The sequence below is a fragment of the Oppia nitens genome, unplaced genomic scaffold (genome assembly GCF_028296485.1).
Source record: "Oppia nitens isolate AA-2021 unplaced genomic scaffold, nextdenovo-longstitch-racon4-pilon3 scaffold24_pilon_pilon_pilon, whole genome shotgun sequence".
In the NCBI taxonomy this organism is placed as follows: Eukaryota; Metazoa; Arthropoda; class Arachnida; order Sarcoptiformes; family Oppiidae; genus Oppia; species Oppia nitens.
In genome coordinates, this window is record NW_026533204.1 from 1,067,501 (window position 1) to 1,093,592 (window position 26,092).

The window sequence follows — 26,092 nt, forward strand, 5'->3', positions numbered from 1 at the left end:
AGGGAGATGAGTAAGTGCAAGAAAATTAGGCTTCAATTTTTTTTTGTACTTAACTCAAACACATACACACATATATTGAAGAAACTACAGTTTCAATTGCAAACTCAATGCACATACAGTACATATACATATATAAATATAACAAACAATTTTTGGACGATTGGCTGAAATGTGAGACATCGACTGAATATTTACTACCAGTGCTCCTCATTCAACACAACACACACATTGATAGCAAACTCGTGTGTGTTTATGGTGTGGTATATCTAATATTGAGAAACGTTTTGATTTTCACTTATATATATTTATACTGTACTCCATATATCTGTCAAACTGTTTTAAAGACAGTCTCTTTTGACTGACAGTCCCATCAAATAAATACATGCACTGGTGGTACAGTATATATGACGTTACGGGTATGGCCAACAAAACAAAAATTTTTATATATAATTGAATACAATTTTATATACAGTATATGTATATCCAGGAAATGTGTATGGTATGTGTGTGTGTGTGTTGGGGACAGTCATACTATATTTTGACAATTGCTATGTCTGTATGATTGGCAAAACAATTGGCTTATTATATATATATACTGTAAACCGATGCCGACGACTATGACTGACTAACATTATTATTATTATTATTACTAGTTTTTTATGACTACAAAAATTATTTTAAAAAAACAGTTCAATATCATCCGACCAACAGTGCTATCAATGCACGCATAAGGCACTGGTATGTGGTGGTGACTGGGTGTGTGTGTGGGGGGGGGATATACTAGCAGACAATAATAATAATAATAATAATAAATAGATAAAATTACTGAAATGGTTTTTTGTCTCTCATTCATATATACAATATTATAGCAATCAGTGATGAAATGACTAATACAAAAAAAATTGCACAAAATTTTGGCACAAATACACACTAAATGTGATGATCATTGTAGACACTAATAATAATTAAAATAATGATACTATATATATATATATAAATATTTTTAATTATATAAAACGCTATACGATATGTGGGGCACATATGTGTATGTACAGTATATACAGTATATAAATTGTATATATCCCGAGCACTGGTATCCTAATTACAGATATGATGTTCCCCTAACTTTGTTGTTGATGACGATAACGTGCACTCAGATAGAGAGAGAGAGAGAGAGAGAGAGAGAGAGAGAGAGAGAGAGAGAGAGAGACGACAAGTCATCTCTTTATACTATATTATAATTTATAAATAAATGTATAATTTTTTGGATAAAAATAATTTTGTCATATATTTTCAATGTCATAATACATGGTGAACCCGCCCTCCCTCCCTGTCTGTCTAAGCTCACTAATTAAACTAATTATTATACATATTTCTGTTGTTGTTGTTATTATTATTGGTATTTAATAAATTCATCATTAAATGTATATATATACTAATGTATGTTACAATTTAATAAATAAAAATATAAATTTATTATATTAATTTATATTACAATCAATTTAATTATGATGTAGTAAATTGTCGGTATTATGTATTGTTATATTTATATATTTACTAATTTTTCTTAATATTATTTAAAAATATTAATTTAAAAAATTATTATTATTATTATCGTAATTTAAATTAGGTTCAGTTAGATTTGTTATAAAATTTTATAAAAAAGTTAAGTTAAATAATACCACCAAAAAAATATATAAATATTTTTTATATTTGTATGTTTTGTGTGTGTGTGTGTGTATGTGTGGAGAAACCAAATACTTTTTCATCCATAAGCAAATATAATAGACATTTGAATGCAAACTTTCCGTACCAAACAAACAATCAGAGAGAGAGAGAGAGAGAGAGAGAGACTACTATCTCTTTTTTTTTCTCTCTCTCTTTCTTTCTACAATGTTTGCTAAGTGTGTCTATGTCTATGCCTATGTCATGTAGTATTAAGGAATGGTATATTAAATAAGGAATTCCTGACCCGAAATAAATGAAAGAGATTTCTATCATTGATTGAGAAATGAAACACACATTTTAGTATATATTTGTAAAGAGAGAGAGAGAAAGTAAAAACAAAACTTGATTTGTTTGAGCACTTATATACAGTAGTAGTAGTAGTAGTAGTAGTAGTAGTAGTAGTATTGTAGCACATACTGTACAATGTAAAGCACTGGTATAGAAAAAAACTATTACTATCCAATGAATATAATTTATACATTTTTTATATATACCGGTATATATTTATATTGTGAGTCAGTAAGAGAGAGAGAGAGAGAGAGAGAGAGACTGGAAAACAGCAAAAATGCATTTAAAAGGCAATGGTTTCGGTTCAATGCAACTCATGGTTCGGCTCTTTATATATCAGTATTTCAGACACAACTTTTCATATATTTTAGTACCAAAAAAAATATATATATATATACAATACAACACACATATACAGTCAAACTGAGAGCCAATTTCTTTCAGATAGATATACAACACATACAGTCCTTTCACTTCAATTATTCAATTTCTGCTTAAATTCCTAATATATATCATATAATAAGCGATAGATAAAAGAAAAGTTATTCTTAATATATATAGTCTACAAAATTTTCAGACCTCTCTCTCTCTCTCTCTCTCTCTCTCTCTCTCTCTTTATGCTCTGCTTTAACACTACAGTAACAGCAACAACAACAACAAAAATACAAAGACTATGATATGAGACAACAACAACAAAAAATACTTCATTTCCACTGTTTAGTTGTGTTTTGTTGTGTGTATGTGAGAGAGAGAGAGAGAGAGAGAGAGAGAGAGAGAGAGAGAGTGAGTGAGTGAGTGTTAGTTGTCTTTTATTTTCACTTTTACTTTCATTTCTCTATCTCTATCTATCTTTTATTTTTGACTTTTTATTGTATTGTTGTTCAGAAAGAAAGAGAGAATATCCTAAAGACCTTGGGATATAAGGCTCATAAAGGAGGTGTCGGTAGGGGTGGGCATAGAGTACATGGACTTACATAAGAAAGAAAGAAAGAGAGAGAGAGAGAGAGAGAGAGAGAGATAAAAGCATACCAACAACAAAAAAATCGTGAGAGAAAAATCCCATTTTAAAAAAGGGCACAAAACAACATAACACAACCAAACAACAAAAATAATCCACAAAAAAAAGTTTAGTCCCATATATCTAAATATTACATATTTTATATATAAGTATATATATATACTTGTTGTACAGTGCATACAATATGTTATATAATATACAGGTGTATACATGTGTGTGTGTGTGTGTATATACGGTATATACAGGTCCAGTATATTAAACATATGGGTGCCAACAAAAAAATAAAACTAAATAACCCATAACAATTATGTGGCTATAAATAATCATTAAAAATAGATTCACTGCACACAACAACAACAACAACATTGAAACTAATAGTATTAAATAAATTAATTATTATTACTTTAAAAAGTTTTTTCAATGTCTAAATATTTATTAATTAATTATATATCCATTAGTAAATAGTAATTATATACTGTATTGTAGTTATTGTATGAGTACTTTGTATATATTTATTATAAAATATAAATATAAGTATATATTAAATACTAATTATTTATTTTAAAAAAAAAACAGTTTTATATTCAGTATTTACTGTATGTATGCAATGCAATGATATTATTATTGTAGAAATATTTTCAAATATTTATATTGAGATGAGATTTTTTTTGCGACAAAAATGTTTTTTTTTCTTTCAAACTTTCATATACAGTACAAACTCATACAAATATAAAAAAAAGAGTTGAAAAATAATAATATTTTGTTGAAATACTGAAAAATTATAATTATTTTGTTTAAAAAGTTTTTTTGTAGTGCTTTTCTAAATTGTGTGTCTCTGTTATTATTATTATTATTATTAAAGTTTCAAAATACTAATATCTATATCTATATACAGTATATACACCTGTATATGAATGGTGTCTCTGAAAATTAAAGTAATTTTTTTCAATTATTATTATACAATACCCCCAGCAGTCCATCACTCCCATGACATGTGTGTATGACTGTAGGTATATGAGCGCACAGGTATTTCAACTCTCTCTCTCTCTATATATATATAATGTCTGGTATGGGGTAACCGCCCACTAATCTCACCTCTAATTACAATCTAATCAACTCTTCAAGCATTACCTATCTATTCATCCATCCGTCTCCCGACTCTCTCTCTCTCTCTCTTTCTTCAAAAGTTATATAATATTATTATAGTATATATATTTTTTTATCTTTCGTTAACCATTATATTACACTAACTTTTAGTCTCAAACAATCAGTCACTATATTGCCTATTGAAATGTATGTGTGTGTGTGTGTGTGTGTACTGTGAAACAAATTAAAAATACTGCAAATTATTTCAACCATAGCTATTATTACACTACTACTACTACTACTACCACTACATTACTAGTAGTAGTTGTATTAATCATAGTATCACTGATGTTGTTGTTGTGTTTCATGTTAGCTAACTTTCCTTTATTATATTCTTTATATATATATACAGGTTATATATACACTGATTGTATAATATATTGTTGTCATTATTTGTTATATATATATGACCCGAGATTTGTTGACTAAAAAAAATTACTTTATTTTTTTTTATTAATTTGCACACCAAAAAAATCAGTGTCTATTAGACATACCCATAACAAACCATATGTCTGGTAGTGGTGATGGGTTAGTAACAAATAATTAACAATTTTTTGTTAAAAAAATAATTATTCCTAATTATAAGTAATAGATATTATATTATATATATATTTTAAATATTAATAAACATATAAACAGTTTGATGACTAGTGTGTGTGTGTGTGTGTGTGTGTGTGTGTGTGTGTGTGTGTGTGTGTGTGTATGTGTTGATAATCACTGGTTGAAAAAGCATTGAATAAATAAATAATAATAATAATAATTAACACCTAATTGTTGATTTATAAATTATAAAATAGTACTTGAATAATTTACTTAAAATATAACATATTATATTTGAAGATAAATGTATTTAAGTAATATTACAGTATATATATATATAATAATAATAATACGTATATCAATATTTTAGTGATATATTGTTTCACTAATATAAGTCAAAAAATTATTTATTATTATTTCAATACAATGAAAATACCAGTATAYAGTRTATAGTATGTTATATAATATAACAGCAATAATAATAATAATAAAACAAATAGTTATTCAAAACAAATGTAATGAAAATTACTGTATGTGTTATATATCTACAATTTATCAAATATATAGAAACAATATAACACTTAGTTTATAACACATATACTGTAGTATAATACTTATGAAACTTATTTTAATCATTTATTTATAAATATAATATTAATTTTTAATGTATTTGCGGCAGAAAAAAATGTGTGAGTGTTTAGTATACACTGTTTTTACTGCATTTTATTTATACTACAGTAGTATTTCCTATTATATAATTTACACATAAAAAAATGTAGTATATAATAAAATACAACAATTATATATACCCAACAACAACAAAAAAATAATATATTTTAATAAATAAAATAAATAAAAAATAATAATAATATTAGTTAATGTATATATTTTTTAAATAACTAAATTGATTATTAATAATATATTTTTTCTACTTATCAACTATAATAATAATAATATAAAAAATTATCTTGCTATTTATTAGGATTTATTTAGTAGTTATTTTACAATAATTTATAACTACAATATAATAAAGTATTATTATTATTATTGATTATGATTGACAACTAAAAAAATTTGATTTAAACAACAACAACAACAAAACCAAACTAAACAAAAAATTATATATATTTTTAATATATGTTGTATATAATGATAATAATGATAATAATACAGTAATAGCGATAATAATCATTACAATAGTGCCATATATTACACACATATTTACATCACTAGTAACACTAGTAATACAACTACCACTATATTTGCTAACTATGTGTCAGCCCTTAGGCTATATTATCGTAACATTAATTTAATAGATAATCAAATGTCTATATAATAAAGCAATCATTCAATAAGTCAATTGATGTGTTAGTGTATGTATGTTTGTGTGTGTGTGTGTGTGTGTGTGTGTGTATTGACCACAATTTGTTATCATTGGCCACAAATTTACTAAATTATTATTAGAAAGTACTGTATATGAAATATAAGTTGTTATTTGGTATGTGATTTGAAAGTTAACCTAACCTTAAGGCCATTGAGCCCATAGAGTATACACTCTCTATATATACTGTCTATACGTTTACTGTACAGTAGTTGTATTAATAATTTGTACAATAATTAGATGTCTATCAAACAAAAATAATATTTATATGTTATATAATATATATATAAAAATAATTTTTGTATGTTGGTGTGTGTGCAAATGTATTGTATAAATATATTAACAAACAATTTAATTATCATAAACCCTGGTATATATATATATATTATTTAAATAAATTATTTATTAATTATTAGCTCAAATTAAAAAAAACTAAAAATTTTAATTATATATTAATGCTAATTAACAGAAAAATATATATATATATATATAAAAATATAGAAAAACAAACTATTTTTTGGTCAATATTTTCATTAGTAGACTGTATTCATGAATAGTTTTATCAAATATTATGTATTATATTTCAGTTATTTTTCTTTTAAAAAAATTTATTTATTTATTTTACAATTTATTGAGTAATTTTTTTTGGCATTTTTAAAGGTCAGACACTTAAAGTTATGCCTTTTACAGTACACACACACACACACACTCACAAATAATCACACGACAACCCAATTGATTGAACCGGTAGTTAGTCAGTCAAAGCGGTTCGGGCACTGGTAGTCTGGGTATAGAGGAAAATGTTATATATATATATATATATATGCACTCATACTATCCCTTATATCATTTATTTTTGGTCATTCAGATCACGTATACGGTTACGTACGGTAGAGGTGGCAAAACGTGGCGCATAAATACTGTCTCATTAGTATTTGCTGACAATAAATATAACCATATATTGCATGTATGTGTGTATATATACAATATATATACTGTATATAATATATTGTATTGAATTGTACAGTATATATATATATACATAAATATTTATACATCCCATGTTATATCCCTATTATACATGAATATATATAAATTATATATATTTATACCGGCGGTACATATCTTTACATAAATAGATATACATCTCAAAAATACATACATATAAACAGACAAACACATTACAAATAAAAACAATACATAATAATAAAGTAAACTACAAGTGCTTTCATTTATATATATATATACAGTATATATAACTATACAGTACTTATCCCAATACAACAACAATATATTAAATATATTGAAATATATATATATATATGACTATCATTTACATCCATTTATTATTATCCAATGGATTATATCCAGCAAAATAATTAATGTTTTATAATTATTATTATTAACAACAACAAAAATTGTTATCTATTTATTATTTGTATTAATCAATTCAATTTTTGTTGTTTTTTGTCTATCTATTGAGAAAAAAACGGTATTGATTTTTTTGATGGACATTACATTTTTTGTGTGTTAAAAGCGACTATTTTTTAATTTATTTTTATTGTTATCGTTATTTTCGAGGTTTTTTTAAATGGGTTTCATTTAGAGAGAGAGAGAGAGAGAGAGACTGCCTATCAATTGAATCGGAAATTTATTTTTATTTAATTTTATTTCACTATTTTTTGTTGTTGTTGTTTCAAACACACACACACTTTAATGGTGACAAACAAACAAACTATCGATAAATTAAATGGGAAATAATAGTCTATTTTTTTTGATTAAAAAAAAATTAAAACACAATTTACAATATAAATTTATATATCTATCTATTGATGTAATTTATAAGTAAAAGTTATATAAAATTTTATAATGCATTAGACTATAAGTACAATATATTGCTATTGATTTTTTTTAAATCGTCGATCAATAGTAAAGTTATTATCAGACAACTATCCATTTCTCTCTCTCTCTCTCTCTCTCTCTCTCTCTCTCTCTCTCTTTGATGCCATTTAAGTGAAAACCGATTGTTATAGCCATACAATTAATTAATGGTCAGACCCCTTGTGCTGCCATTATATGACTGTCCACTACTGTCGACATGAGTAGGGAAGGGGATGGGGAAACGGTATTCAGAAATAGTGAGAGAGAGAGAGAGAGAGAGAGAGAGAGAGAGAGAGAGAGAGAGAGAGAGAGAGAGAGAGAGAGAGTAATGAGACAAAAGTCGGAAAATAGAAAGAAAACGAAATATATATATATATTAGGCTTTTATGGGTTGTTGTTGTATAAGAAAAATGAATCACAAAAACAACGCTAACGTCTCTCTTTCTCTCTCTTTCTTTCTCTCTCTCTAATGAAAACTACAGTTCCTTTCATTATAATTATTATTACTATTGAGAGCTAACTTTTCTCTTTCCTTTTTCTATTAAGAAATACTCTACATATACTGTATATATACTAAAAACAAACCAAACTCTCATTGTTTTGTAGACGACGATGACATCAATGGGTTTTCTCTCACTTTCTCTCTCTCTCTCTCTCTCTCTCTAACAAAATGAATGTCCAGTGCATACACACACTTTTTGTATGGTATATAATATATATATATCTATAACTATTGGATGTAATATCTTAAAAGTAATAGCGCATTTGGTATTACATACAACAACAATAACAACAACAATACCAATGCTCTCTAATCAATGGGTATACTGTCTATGGTATAGGCATACTGTATAGTGAGTGAGTGAGTGAGTGAGTGAGTGAGTGAGTGAGTGAGTGAGTGAGTGAGTGAGTGAGTGAGTGAGTGAGTGAGTGAGTGAGTGAGTGAGTGAGACTCTGACCAAAAGTGCTAACCAATTCATGTGTGATAAAGACAAATGACTTTACGACACACACCAACCAAATGGTATTCTCAAAGTTAGAAGGAAAGAGAGAGAGAGAGAGAGATTTTATGTGTCAATGAAATTATTACTAAAGACAGTTGGCTTTCTGAGTAAGAAAAATATTTAAAAACAACAAAAAGGGACGGTTGGTTTCTGGCCAGTCATCGGTGTCTATACAGTATATACTTTATTGAGTATATGGTGTGTGAGAAATGTATTTTATTAATTTTTTTTGGTGATGTCTTTATTATTAGGGATATGACTGTTGTTTTTTAGTGAGTGAGAGTTATACTTAATGAGTGAGTGATTAAGAGAATGAGAGAGAGAGAGAGAGAGAGAGAGAGAGAGAGAGAGAGTAGACGACAATGACTGAGACACTTATTATCTCTTTTATAATAAGTGTATATAAATATATATAACATATTTTGTGAGGGAAAGGGAACTCATATTACTCAGACTTGTATTGTTTTCAGTCGTCTTAACTATTATTAGTTTTCTACTAATCTCTCTCTCTCTCTCTCTCTCTCTCTTTCTCTGTTTCTACCGATTTTCAAAAATAAAAAATTTCAGAGAAAGAGACTAACTATATATAAGTTGAGTGACTGGAGATAGAGAGAGAGAGAGACAGGGACAGGGAGTTAGTTAGTATGGATTGTCACTATGAATGAAGTTTATATCCACAAAAAAACTAACTTATAATGTTGTGGATGATCTTTCCTGTGATCATCACAATGTGTGTAACCAGATATACTGTACACACACACACACACACACACACACAGCAAGCAATCAACTTACTGGGTCTTAAGAAAAAACCCCCCCGACACTAATTCTAAACCCATATACTGTACAGAGAGAGAGAGAGAGAGAGAGAGAGAGAGAGAGAGAGAGAGAGAGAGAGAGATAGATAGAGAGAGAGAGAGGACAGTGATGTGTCGTTGCGAGGAAAGGGCTAAAATACAATCCTCTCCACACACACACAACTTTACCGAAATTAAAACATACACACAAACAAACAAAATGCAAACACATCACATGAGTGTCTGATTTTTTTTTGAATATATTTTTGGTTTTCATAAACATAAATATCAAACACATTAGGCTTATTTAGTGTAGATATTTTGTGTGTGTGTGTGTGTGACAGCATTTTTTTGTGTCTACAATATATTTACACTAATAATATTTTTTTTAAAAAAAAGTTATAATTAAGTACCAGTGCTTAACCAACACAATGTATACCACTGTTTTTTATTTTATTATGTGTACGTATGTGTCATATCATATGTATGTATAATATGTGTTGATACTTAAATAAAAAAACAAAATTAAATATATTTATATATATATATAAATAGATTTTATTCATAGAATATAGTAGAAACCCCCTACCCTCCTTCCAACCCACTAACAAATGGTTTGTATTACAAATGCTCCCTGTCCTCCATGATGACATGTCATACAGAGCTAGTAAAAGTGAGGGGGGGAAAGGAAACGGTAGGAAAATGTTGGATATACTGTATAGTAGGGGGTCCTCATTATTATTATCATCGTCGACCTTGCTCAAACTGAGAGAGAGAGAGAGAGAGAGAGAGAGAGATAGCTATGGGAATAGAAGCTAATACCAGTGCTAGTGAGTGGTAAGTATAGCACTTGGCTAACAACAAAAAAAACTAACTACCAGTGCAATGACTTTCACGGGATTGACAAAAAATACTATCTCTCTCTCATTTTTTTTAATTTAATATAATGAAAAGTACTATACATATACTACTACTATCGTGTCATTCCCTTTCTACCCCTCCCATCCCCTCATCTCCCCCATACACTCTATGACTACCACCCGACCAACACTCCCAACCATACCATACATACTGTACAATACATAAAAAAAACCAAAAAGAAAAAACTCATAGAGAATCTGGAGATTAGTAATGCTCTCTCTCTCTCTCTCTCTCTCTCTCTCTCTCTCACTCTCTCTCACTGACTCAGTCACTGATTTCTTATACAATCCAAATGCCATCCCATCTCCTGTTCCTTCAATAGATATATATTTACTGTATATATATATATATATATATATATTATCTAACTTATGGTCTCTCTATATGTTTCACACTCCCTTTCCCAGTGATGATCAACAACAAAAAATAGTCACTGTTTTCTACTATCTTTTTCTCCCCCTATCTCTCTCTCTCTTTCTATTCAATGACAAGTCATATAATAAAAAAAAATCTTATCTTATTTAATAAAAACGTTTTTGTCTTATCTGTGCTTTTTTTCATAACAACAAAAAGACATAAGAAAAATATAGTGATGTGAAACAAATTTAAAAGATTATTGGAAAGAGAGAGAGAGAGAGAGAGAGAGAGAGAGAGAGAGAGAGAGAGAGAGAGAGAGAGAGAGAGAGAGAAAGAGAGAGAAAGCAAATCAGTGAAAATAAAATATATTTATTTTTAAAAATACAATAAAACTAAAATTCAAGTGAATGAGTGAGTGAGTGAGTGAGTGAGTGAGTGAGTGAGTGAGTGAGTGAGAGAGAGAGATAGAGAGAGAGAGAGAGTATATATAAAACCAAATTATTTTCCGCAAAATTTATATATAATTTAATGTAATTTATTAAACAATAAAAAAAATAAAATAAAAATTTATATATAGATTGTAATAAAAATAATAATAATAGCGTTTAATTTAATTCAATACAATACACATATAATACTGTAATAGTATTGAATGAATGAATTTATGACAACAATTGATAGTTATTTTTATTTAGTTTTGATCAGTTTGTATGTTATATCAAATATACTGTAGTATTATTGGCAATACTAATAATAATAATAATAGTAGTGAAAAAAAATATCAATATAAATTTAGAAATTTTTTTTTATTTTATAAGCAATATATTCAATGATAATAATAATGGTAATAAAAATGATACCCACACACACACACACACACACACACCACACACACACACACACACACACACACACACACATACAATACAAATAGTGGTCAATAAAAAATATATAATACCTATCAATATATATATATATATATATAAAACACAATATAGATAAGTCTATAGTATATAAATGTCATATAAAAATAAAATTACCAATATTTTTCAACAACAACAAAAAAATAATAATAAAATTTTCTATTACTATAAATATATTATTTTTTTATATCATAGTTTCGCCTACTAACATACAATCCCTGTCCATTTTACAATACTGATCCCAGTGACTATTATATATATATATATATATATAATATACTGTATAATACAGTATAATAATAATAAAAAATCAGTGATACTTGACTGAAATCTATTGTAATCATCGAGATTATACTGTAATAATAATAATAATAATACTTTTAAACATGTCATTGGTTTTTTACATATAAAAAGTTTTTTAACTGTCAATTTATATTAAGTTTATATATATTATTTTAATATTATAATAAATTTTAATGTTTAGTTAAATTATATACAGTATATAATATCTTATCATTAATTTTTGTAGTCTAAATCTATATAATTTATTTACTATTATTTATTTATTTTCAATAAATATTTTATATTAGATAAATGTTTATATAAAAAAAAATCAAGCGATGAATATAATTATTATTTTAAATAAATACTTATAAAAGTTATATTATATTATAATACTGCAGTAGTAGTAGTAGTAGTAGTAGTAGTATTGATAATAATAATAATAATAATAATAATAATAATAATAATAATAATAATAATAATAATAATAATAATAATAATAATAATAATAATAATAAAATACTAGCAATAAATGCCATTTAACACACAGTACTATCAATAAAATGAAATTGACTTTTAAATAAGTGTTTGAAAATTCAAATGTCTGTGAAAAGCTATTTTCAAATTGCAATTGAAATGCAAATTGAGTTTTAAAAAATAAAAAAAAAAGTAGAGATACTTTTATGACATATAAATAATGCTGTATTGAAAATCCCATATATCTATTGATATATATATACTGGTATATAATATAAAGTATATATATATATATATAGAGTAGTGTATTTATACTGTATTTAGTATAATATGGGAGACAATATTTATTTAGTTTTATTTTATTTCTCTCTCTCTCTCTCTCTCTCTCTCTCTCTCTCTCTCTCTCTCTCTCTCTCTGAAATGCATTCAATATTTTTTCATCTATTTATCATTTATAGTATATATTTATTTTGTGTGTGTTTTTATATATATTATTCAATATTATTGGGGATGATAAATTAAATTGATTATAACATTTTATTTGTGCTAAATTTTATTGATGAATCAATCTTATAGAATGTGTGTATAAATTATATATAATTTAAATTTTATTTTTATTTTTTCTATTAGGAAAAAAAATAATTACCCAAACAAAATTACTATACAAATAATAAAAAAGTAATTTTAATGAAATCATTTAATTTTAAATTGCTGAAAAAAAATTATTTATTTATTTTTTGAAAATATATTTTATTTATTTATCGACGATATAAGTGTCTATAATATATATATATAGCATATATATAGTACTTTAGGCATAAATGGCAAATATATCTATTAAATATTTAACTTAACTCACGTTATAAATATATACTCAAAAAAAATAATTATCACTAATAAACATGTTTTTTTGAAAATATAATTTTCTACTAGGATAAATTATCATAAATTATATTTATTTATTTATTTTCTTTAAGTTTATGTAAAACAAATATTTTAAGTCAATTTTGTTAAAAAATTAATTATTTTTTATATATTTAAATTTATATATATATATATATTTATAGCATAGTCCTTAGTATAGATGTCTATTAATTATTATGATTAATAATTTGGTTTAATTTGTTTTTTTTTGAAAATATTTTTGGTTTTTCAATTTTAATAATAATAAATACAGTGAACTTTGTATTTTAAATAATAATTATCACACAAATTAAATCCATGCATCTATTGATAAATAAATAAAAATATATTAATATATATTAGGAGAAAATATTTTCCCGTAATTTTCTCACTAATTTTGATTTTTTATTTTGCAAATAAAAAAGTTTTTTTTTGAGGAAATCATTTATCAATCGTTTAATTTTTCAAGGATTTGTTGGTTAATTTGTATCACTTATATATATTTAATATATATATATATATATATTATCTATTTATATACTGTTTAATTTATATATTAATTCATATACTGTATATATATAATTGATTTCAGTTTATTATAAGCACATGTGAAACAAGTTTTTTTATTTAATATAATTTTTTTCTCTCTCTCTCTCTCTGTTTGTATATAAAAACAACTTTGTTTTGTTGTTGTCGTATATTTAAGTGTAATATCATGTATTGGATTTTACGTTTTGAGAGAAAGTATATATAAATAAAGAGATATCATATATGTATTAAATATTTGAGAGACAATATATCAATTGATATATTGTATAAAAAAAATTTTTTTATCACAAACTTTCTTATATATAAAACAAAATTTCTAATCTCTTTTTTTGCTAATCTCTAATACAAACACTCAATAAGTATATATTAATTGCTTTTTTTTTTGGTATCACTTCATAAACTTCATACAACTTCATAAACTTTATTAAACTGTATTTATATTAAAGATATTATACATATATATATATATATTATATTATGTCATATAATAATAATTCAAAATATATTAAAAAAAAACAACTGAGAGTACAAAAAAAATCTCTCTTTCTCTCATTGAAACTACAAAAAAAAATTAATTATCAGATCTCTGTGTCGGAAATCTACAAACATTTTCAAATGTATATATAAATTAATATCAATAAGTTTTTATTTTCTTATATAGTATAATAGTGTATATAATAAATATACTGTAACTTTATTGATAGTGATTTATTTTTTTAAGGGATCGGTAACCTTAATTTTTATGAGGGTGCCAACAACAAAAAAATAAGTTAGATAACTGTGCTCTCTCTTTCAAATAGTTATTATCATATCCTTATAGGATGGGGACAGTTATCTAATTTTTTTATCTACAGCTATACATTAGATATCTAAATCTTAATAAATAATATCATAGTTAGTTAGTTAGTTAGTTGATAGACTTATAGTCTACAGTTAGTATAATTTTTTTGTTTTGTTAACATTTAGTTATTTTTATTTGTTTATATTATATATATTATACATTGAGATAAACATAAGCATAAACTATATGTTAAAAAAATTAGTCAATAAATGTTTATAATCTCATAGTTTTGTTGCTGTTATTGTTGTTGTTATGGCATAGAATAGCATTGGAAATAGTTTTTAAAAATTTATATCTAAATAATAGCTATAGATATATATATATTATATATGAAAAATATAATAAGACAAACAAATTTTTTTATGATAAATATATCTTTCAAAAATATTATCTAAATCTTAATGTTTGTTTTTTAAAAATTAGCTAGATGTATTAGTTAAAATATTTAATATTAAAATACTTAATAGTTTTACTATTGTTTAATATATTAATATTTTGCAGATTTATTTTATATATAAAAAAATTGTTTTTTTTACTTTTTGTTTATACATTATATATATTAGAAAAAACTAATACAAAAAAGCCAACAATAATACAACAACAACAACAACAAAATGCTATTAACTATTGAATCGACCAAATAAATCACTGATTATTGCTTTTTAGGCGCACTTATCATAATATATATAAACTGTAATACAGTATAACCCCCAAGTAAGACCACACAATCATTAAATAAGCAAAAAATAAAAATAAAACAAAAATATTGTATCTATAAAAAAAAATTAAATCTAATATTAAGCTAAATGTTAGACAATGTGTGTGTGTGTTTTTATTATCATGTTGTTGGTTGCTTTATTATCCACAAACACACACACACACACACACACACACACACACACATAGATAGACACCAGGTATGGCCAAACTATGTATGTGTTTATGTGTGGAAAGGGGGAAGGCATAGATAGATACAATTGGGTAGACAACACACGTGTGCTTATACGCGCACATGCCTTAACAATACAGTAGAACCGGTGTATTATGTAATTAAACCCAAATAAAACACGTGTCTATATTGAATATACAGAATATTCTTTAATGTTTACAATTATAGATTTAAAATAATAATAAGCGCGCACCGGTATGTCTAATGCATAGACATCCTTGGCCATATACACAGTATATTAATACATATATATATATATATATATATATACTGTATATACATTGCGCACACCTAACCTAGCAAACAAATAATGTTTAATGACTATATGTTTTATATATATATATATATTGATAATAATGTTTTTTTTGTTTAATGTTTTTTTAGTGTGTATTAGTGTATGAATTATATAATTTTTTTTGTTGGTGAACAATATCTTATATAAACTATATATATATATAAAAAATATATATAATATAGTGGTCTTACCTTTGGGTGTGCCCTTTTGGGAAATGCAATTTTCGGATCGATCTGATCGATACATAACAATACATACACACATATATATATAACACACATTGTGCACATGTAGTAGTAGTAGTAGTAGTGAAAGTAAAGGGCATACAATAGATGAATGACATGGTATGGTTAGGTTGGGTTCACCAGTATATGCACACACACACATCAAATACATGGTCGGCATATGAAACAATATTTTGTTGTTTTTTGTTTTGTTTGGGTTATATATATATAGTTTTCATTTTCAGTTTGATTGTAGTTTTTTTGTTGTTGTTTTATTTTTTGATGTAATTTTGTTGGTGTTGAGTGAGTGAGTGTATGTTTGATGTATCCAAACGTTTCAATCGTTTTTGATGAGCATTTTTTTTGATGGGCAGAGACATCATATAAGAGATGAAAGAAAAAAAATTAAATGAAATAATAAAAACATAAAAATCATTATTACTTGTTATTACTTATGATTTTATTTTTTTTTATTTTGAATATACATTATAAATATTATAGTATAGTATATAAATAAATTATGTTTTATATATATATTCTAAAGATATATATATATATATGTAATGATAATTTTATTTTCAGATTTGTTTATAATAATAATAATAATAATAATAATGTAGTATTTATTATTTATAGAAATATAACTGTATATATCTATATATTAATTTAATATATATATATAACTAAAATATTTGCATAATGTCTAACTATCTATTTTTTTAAATTATATTTTCGTTCACTAATTATGTTTAGTTATGGACAGTATATATATATATATTAAACAACTGTCAAATAAAAACAACTGTCCATTTCAATTCATTCAATTCAATCATAATTATACTATACTATAAATATTTATTAAAATAAAACTGTTTTAGCTAATGGCACCCACCTTTTTGCCATCCAACTCATGGGGTCCCTGTGTTAGCACTTTGTCCACAGCGTCCGGTGCGGCAAATGTCACAAAACCGAAACCCCTGATTGATTAGATAGAGAGAGAGAAAAAAATTAAATATATAAATAAATAAATCATTTTTAAATAATTTTGTTTGTTTTGGTTAATATATTTAGTGGTATTTAGTATTGATTTTTATAAAAATGTGCTTAATTTTTTTGTTTGTTTTTTTTAGTGCAAATAAAATAATTATCCAAGCTAATCATTTAAAATATAGTTTATACTACTATATACATAATACACAAACACACACTTATTATAATAATTGCATTATACACAGCAAAAAAAATTATATTATAATATTGTTAATGCAATAAACCCAGTAATTATATAGTAGTATTGTATAGTATATATATATATACCTATTTCAATAAACATTATATTTAGTATATATTATAAACAGGTATATATATATATTGAAACCGTTTGTTTTTTTTATAATAATAATGTATTATTATTAATAATAAATTAATATATTATTTTTGTTTTGTTTATAAAGTTAATGTTAAATATTGATTATGAGAGAGAGAGAGAGAGAGAGAGAGAGAGAGAGAGAGAGAGAGAGAGAGAGAGAGAGAGGTTATGACATATTTATATAATAATAATAATTATGTTTATTATAGTAATATTAATGTGTAGTGAATTTTTATTATATATTTAACTTTAATTTTATATATAAAAATACATTATTATATATATATATCTTTATGTGTGTGTTTGCTATTTAAATATAATAGATTTAAATGTAAATTAATTATTTGCAATAAAAAAATACGACTTTAATAATTGCAAATATAATTATAAATTTCTAATCTATTATAATAACAATAATATAATAATAAAAAATAATAATAATTGTTTTGTTAATAGTATTAAATAATAATTATTTAGTATTATTGAGAAAAAACATACAGAAAAACATGTTTTACTATTTATATTCAGTTATTTTTTATCTAATTATATATTTGCATGAAATAAACACATCATTTTAATTTATGTATTATTTTCAACTAAAATATTATAAAAATATATAATTTATTTTTTCAAAAATTTCATAGTATAATGAATTTAAAAAAAATAGTTAACTACCTGTCCACTCATTAGCCATAGAGTCCACACAATTATTTACAATTGACTTACTTTTAATTTTTATATAATAATAATAATAATAAGATATAATAAGATTTTATTTTATTTTTGGTCTCATAATTAACTAACCTATTATTAATTAGCCAACACATAAAAATAAACTAAATTATCTTTAAAATTCGTGTCTTTTTTTATTAAAAAATAATAATAATATAACTTATGTTAACAATATATTTTCAATGGATTTATTTATTATCATATAATATTCAATAGTAATATTATAATTATAATAATAATAATGCATTGATGAGAGTGTAGGCCTGGGGTGATGTATGGGTTTGTATGGCTTTATGTTAACTTAAATGTAAGTACTATGAGTGTATGTATGTATGTATGTGTGTGTGTGTGTGTGTGTGTGTGTGTGTGTGTGTGTGTGTGTGTGTGTGTGTGTGTGTGTGTGTGTGTGTGTGTGTCTACAATCTTATAATTAAAACACAGTAAGTAATTTATATTATTATTATTATTAAATAATATAAATATTTTTTCCTATTACTGTTTTATAGTAAAATGCTATTATTTTATTTATATATATTTTTATATACAGTATTAATTCAATAGCCTACTAATGAAACTATTTTATACAAATTAAAATACTGGTGACAATTAAAATGATACTAATTTTGTCAATTAAATATTTATATATATATACTGTAATTTGATAAAGAGAGAGAGAGAGAGAGAGAGAGAGAGAGAGAGAGAGAGAGAGAGAGAGAGAGAGAGAGAGAGTTAACAATGAGATAAATGTTGGACATAGCTTTTTTTTATAAAAAAAATAAATAAAATAAAATACTATACTTTTTATATTAGACAGTAAATTATCAAATTTAACAAATAAATAAATGCAAAAAAGTTTTTTTCGTTACAGCAATTATTTTAAATTAATATACTATTAATCTGTATTAAAGAAAACAAATTATAAAACAAGTTTCACATAATTATATGAAAAAAAATATTTTTTTGATTAAACTGACAGAAAAACTGTATAAATAACTAATAAAAATAAATAAATAATATTTTCTTTTTAATTCAAATCTATTTTTTGTGTTAATTAAACTGGCATTTAATGTTGAATATTATAATCTAATTAAAAAAGTTATTTTTTTAGTTAATTTCCACAATTTTATAATATTTTTGTTTTTTAAAAGAAAATAATTATTTTTTATACAAATAAATAATAATAATATCCAGAAATAAAGTTTTATTTATAAACTAAATTAAATATTTAATGAATATAATAGTAATTTATATATATTTTAAACTTTTTAAATCTAAAACACATTTTATTATTTTTATTTAAAAAAAAAGTTTTTAGTTAATAGTTTTTATTTTTGCATTTAATTTAATTAATTTTATTTTTTTAGTCTAATATAATCTTTTTAAAACATTTTACAATTATAATTAATATAAAATAATTTATAGTTATATAATAGTAATTGCTAACAATCATTTAATGTACATTAAAAATAAATTAATTCACTTTTTTTTTGAGTTAATTTATTATGTTTTAGTTAAGTTATATATAGACTTTAGATATAAATATATTTTAATAAACAATAAAATTCATAACTTATTATACATATATTATATATTGTATTTTCATAGCAATAATATAGAGTAGAAAAAATAATATTTTAATGATTTTATAATAATAATAATAATATGACTAAAAGTCAGTGATATTTAGCTTTCATAATGACTTTGTATATATTGCTCTCTCTCTCTCTCTCTCTCTCTCTCTCTCTCTTTCATAACATTATGATATATATTAAATATTTTAATGATTGAGAAAGTTAGTGAGAAAAATGTAAAGGCCTAAACAAAAATGGATAATAAATTATATAATAGATAGTACTTTATTTATATACATATATGTATAATATATATAAAAATTTTGTTTAAATGCTCGTCAAAAAACACTGAAAAATTATATACTGTTTCATAATAATAATTATTATATATATATATATATATTGTATACCAGTATATACTCGTATATCATATAATATATAGTTTTTAAGTGATGTTTCTTATCGTTTTCAATGAACATTTCATGAGCGCACCAGTACTTTATGGGAACTTTTAGGTTAAAAATGGTTGTATTGTGAGTGTGTGTGTGTGAGCATTGTATGTGAGGGGGACAGTCATCACCAGTTCCTCCACCACAACACTATCCAAAGTACAGTACAAACAACTCTCTTTCTCTCATAGATATCATTATGTAATGAATCATAAATGCAGTGAAACATTGAACACAACACTAAATATTATTAGATATATACAGTATATACAGTATATATATACAGTACTTTATTTATAATAAATGTATTTATGTATACAATGAGATATAGTTAGTGAAAGCGAGTGAAAATTTTTTATACAATTATTATTATTATTACTGTTGTTTAACACAAGAAAATTGTTTAATTTTTTTTCAACACTTATTAAATATAAATACTAGTAATACTAATAATACTAATAATAATAATAATAATAATTTTTAAATAAAATATATAATAAAATTATTATTTTACACTTATTCTATGTAATGTCGACTAAAAAAATTTTTTTTTGGTTTGAGAAGCGATTATTTATTTTGTTTTTATTTATGTTGTAGTTTATTGCTATTATTATTATTATTATTATATTTTTTGGTTCACAATTTTTTAGTAGATTTACTGTAATTTGTTGGTCATTATAAAACAATTGGTAGTTTTTAATGACTGTAAACACACACACAACAGTAATAATAATTTTTTCATATTATTATTATTATTGTGGAAATAATTTTTAAAAACTATTATACATTATAATCGTAAAAATGTGGACATAGATCACATAATCTTTTTTTATAAACAACAACAACAAAATTAGTATATTTATTATTAATTATATGTGAGAAACTAATTATTAAGTTCAAAATTATTAAAAATAATTGGTATTATAATAAACATAATAATATTTTAAATTATTATTATTATTATATATATTGTATATATTAAAAATATATGAATGACATTGAAAATGTCATATAATATATATATATATATTTAATATGCTAATTAATTTGCATTTATTTAACTATTTATATATATATATATATATTAGTGTGTTTGTGTGTGAAAGTCTATAAAATAGTAGTAATAACTATAATAATGTATATAACTATTTTTTGCCAAAATAATAATAATAATAAAATAAATTCATTTTAAATTATAGCCACGTATATACATATACGTATATATCATATATATATATCTATATTAATTAACATAGTGTGTATGTTTTTAATTTAAATTTAAACTATTTATTATTAGTCTAGACTCTAGACAAATATCCTAAATATAAGTATAATTCATTATTATTAATATTTTTTTTCTTAAAATAAATATATATATATTTAAACCCATTGTATTTGGTCTATACTTTTCTTAAAAAATCTATATATATATATATATATGACTGTATATGTATAAAACTACTGTATATATAAACTATTGATTTATTATGTACAGTAAAATGCTATTATTGTTTATATCCGGGACTCCTATACTATTATATAATACAAGTCGTCTATTGCCATAACTTTTAAGTATTATATAAATTTATATATATATAGTATATAAGAAAAATATATATATAATATATTATTGCTATTAATATATATATATATATATATATATTATGTTTTTTATATTTTATTTTAAAGTACTTTTCTATTTAATGTAAAAATAATATGAAGTCGAGTGCTATACAGTATATATATGTATGTATGAATATACAGTGTATACTGTATTTGAAAATGATAAATAAAAATAATTTTGAGAATAAAATATCTTTTATCAAACATTTAGTCAAACTCTTATATTGTTAACAAAAATAAATAGCGATATAAATAAAAAAATAAATAATAATAATACTAATATTATTTATAACAATAAAAAAAGAAAATCAAAATATAACAAAAAAAATTTATTTTTTATCAATAATTTTAAATCACAAATTATTAGCACTTTTATTAATATTTGAATAATGTTTATTGATTTTTTTTGTGTGTGGTTACAATAGTTACTTAAATAGTTATAAATATTATTATTAGTTTTATTTAAATTTATATTTATTTAAATATTACTTTTTAATTTTATAAAATTTCCAAAAAATTAAATATCACAATAGATTATACTATAAATAGTAGACAACAAAAACATCAAAATGGCACGTAATAAAAATTTTAATAATATTTTTATATATTTATATAAATAAACTAGTATAATTTTTGTTTTTTTATACACTATGTTTTCAACAAAAAAAAATGTTGTAATGCAATGCATTTATTAATACAATACAATATAAATGTATTATAACTTATACTGTATATATATATATATATATATATATATATATATTCAGTATATGTATGCAAACATACTTGAGTTTTATTTGTATTATTGGATCAGACATTAGTGTTATATAAATATAAATATTATAAATATAGTATATAGAAAAAATAATATTTAATATAATAATACAACCATACAGTCAGTCATATAGCAAACAATCGCCATACATGTGCTCACATACACACACAAACACTCACATTTGAGCACCGGTAGGATATATTCTGGTAACGCATATACTATATACATGTATATATATATATATATATATATACTCACATACAAAACATATTACATTAATATTCATTGTATTACTGTTATACATATATATGTGAATTTAATTTATGCATTACTCGTATAAACAGTATATACATTTATATATATATATATATATATATATATATATATATATATATATATATATATAGTATAAATACAGAATACTGTATATCATATTATATATATATATATACACACTAGTAGTGTATATATAATAAATAAAAAATATATTTATATATATAGACTAAATATTGATGTGAAAGACAAGTGGATGTTATATATATATGTTTAGTATATTCAATAGTCTACACACACACACACACACACACACACACATACACACACTTTGTTCAACAATAGCTTAGTTAATGCATAATATATATAAAAAACGTTTTGTAAGCACAGTATTAGTTAACCATAAAAATAAAGAAATACTTGTCTACAGAGAGATCATATATACTGTATATATATATATATATAATATACAGTATATACTGTATATACTTATTCAATAAAAAACGTGGGGAAACGTATATATCGATATCAGTTATTTACCTATCATTTCTCTCTCTCTCTCTYTCTCTCTCTCTCTCTCTCTCTCTCTCTCTCTCTCTCTCTCTCTCTCTCTCTCTCTCTCTCTCTATCACTACATCATACTATTATATAAAGCTGATCCTAAATTTCAAATTATATTAACAATACTAATAATATATGTAATTTACTTATCACTACTAAAAGCCTAAGTCTGTGTATGTTTTAATTCAATTAATTTAGTCTTAAATATTCAATTACTTATATACCGTATATATTATATTCACAAAAGTATAGTTATTTGTCTTTCAATTTTATTATTATTATTATTAACTCTCTCTCTCTCTCTCTCTCTCTCTCTCTCTCTTATTTCTAATTCATTTATTTTATTAAACAATATTTTTTATAAATATCTAATATTACTATTTGTGAAAATATAATTTATTAATTCAAAAATATACTTTACTTATAGCTAACTATTACCGTATATACTAAACATTTGCCAGTAATATCAATAATAATAATAATAAAAAGTTTATTGAAAATAGTCTCCGTTTATTTTAATAAAATTTTATAATTTTTTTGGTCTATAATTTATATTTAAAATGCAAACAAATAAATGGATAAATAGTTTTTATTTTTGTGCAAATAATATATATATATATAAACTGTATATTATAGTTAAATTCAAAACGATATAATTTAAGTGTTTATTGAAATAGTAAAAAATAACTTCTATAGCAAAAAATAATAAATTGCAAATTATTTAAATAAATAAAACATATATTTAAGTGAATTTAATATTTAATGATTTTATTATTATTATTTTTTATAATTGAATAATCAATTTATAATCATTTTCTATCTAAAGTCATAAATTAATTATTTAAATAAATATTCAAAGTTATAAATATATCAATATATGTATATTTTTATTATTAGGTTATAGTTATAAATATATATTATATGCATATCTTATATATTTTGAATAAATTATATTTTTATTTATATATATATAATTTATACCATAGTAAGCAATTTAATAATAAATGTCATATAATAATAATAAAATATATTTTTATATTTATCCCACTTAAATAGGTACACTATATAAATTTTTTTTACATAAAAGGTACCAGTTTAAATATATTTTATATAATATGATTATTTTAAAGCACACTTTTAAAGGATAAATATAAATCTACTAATATATATATAATAAAAATTTTATATAATCCATATATATATGTATAAATTTATATATATATATCACACACAATCGGATAATGTTTAAGTGTATACAAACATTCAACAAAAATTATATAAAAAAATATATGTATATATAAATCATATAATTTTTTTCAATTATAATGTTTTTCTATTATTAAACAATTGAAATTCACTCTACTATACAGTAAATAAATATATTAAAAAGATCTTTTAGATTATATTATATTTATTTATATATATATATATAATAGTATATTATCATATAATATATGCAAAGTAAACTAAATAATAATAATAATTGTTAAAAAAAATTTTAGCAGAATATTCTTTAAAAAATCTTAAGATTAAACTATATATATATATGAATGTCTATAATATAAATAAATATAAATTCAAATAGACTTTTATTCAGTAGTTTGCATTAGAATTAGACTTTATATATATATATATATTTATATGAGTGACTGAGTTAGTGAGTTAGTTAGCATTGGATATATATATATATATATAAAATGGTTTTTTAGGTATGAGTTTAATAAAGAGATTGAAACGAAAGCCAAAACTTTAGGGACGGAATAAAATACTAAGTAAAGAGTGGTCTATATATATATATACCGTATATATAATACAGTATAATATGGCATAACCAGTGTATAGTTAGATTTATATATGAGAGAGCACAGTGAGCTATTACTCCCTGTTCACCATTCGGATCGAACATTTAAGGCATTTATAAGCAATACGAGAGAGAGAGAGAGAGAGAGAGAGAGAGAGAGAGAAATAAAAAAAATAAATGAGAGATGAGTTTAGCTATCAGTGCTCTCTCTCTCTCTCTCTCTCTCTCTCTCTCTCTCTCTCTCTACACACACACATACATATATACATTGCTCAGTCAGTAAATACTAGTGAACGCTATAATAGGCATTGAGTTTAACAGTTAAAGACTGTATATATATATATTCTGTGTTGTTGTGTATAGTCATCATCATTGATGAGTGAGTGAGAAAGACATTACAAGAGAGAGAGAGAGAGAGAGAGAGAGAGAGAGAG

The 26,092-nt window shown here is 23.0% G+C and overlaps 1 protein-coding gene across 1 annotated transcript in view; it reads right to left on the reverse strand.

Moving 5' to 3' along the window:
- Positions 1 to 26,092, reverse strand: part of LOC128953970 (RNA-binding protein Musashi homolog Rbp6-like) — a 156,808-nt gene that overhangs the window by 103,315 nt on the left and 27,401 nt on the right. Inside the window, exons 4-5 of the mRNA XM_054299519.1 lie at positions 17,397 to 17,481; positions 16,472 to 16,513 (exon numbers count right to left, since the gene is read on the reverse strand). Of these exons, the coding sequence (XP_054155494.1) occupies positions 16,472 to 16,513; positions 17,397 to 17,481 (127 nt within the window). The remainder of the gene's footprint in view (positions 1 to 16,471; positions 16,514 to 17,396; positions 17,482 to 26,092) is intronic.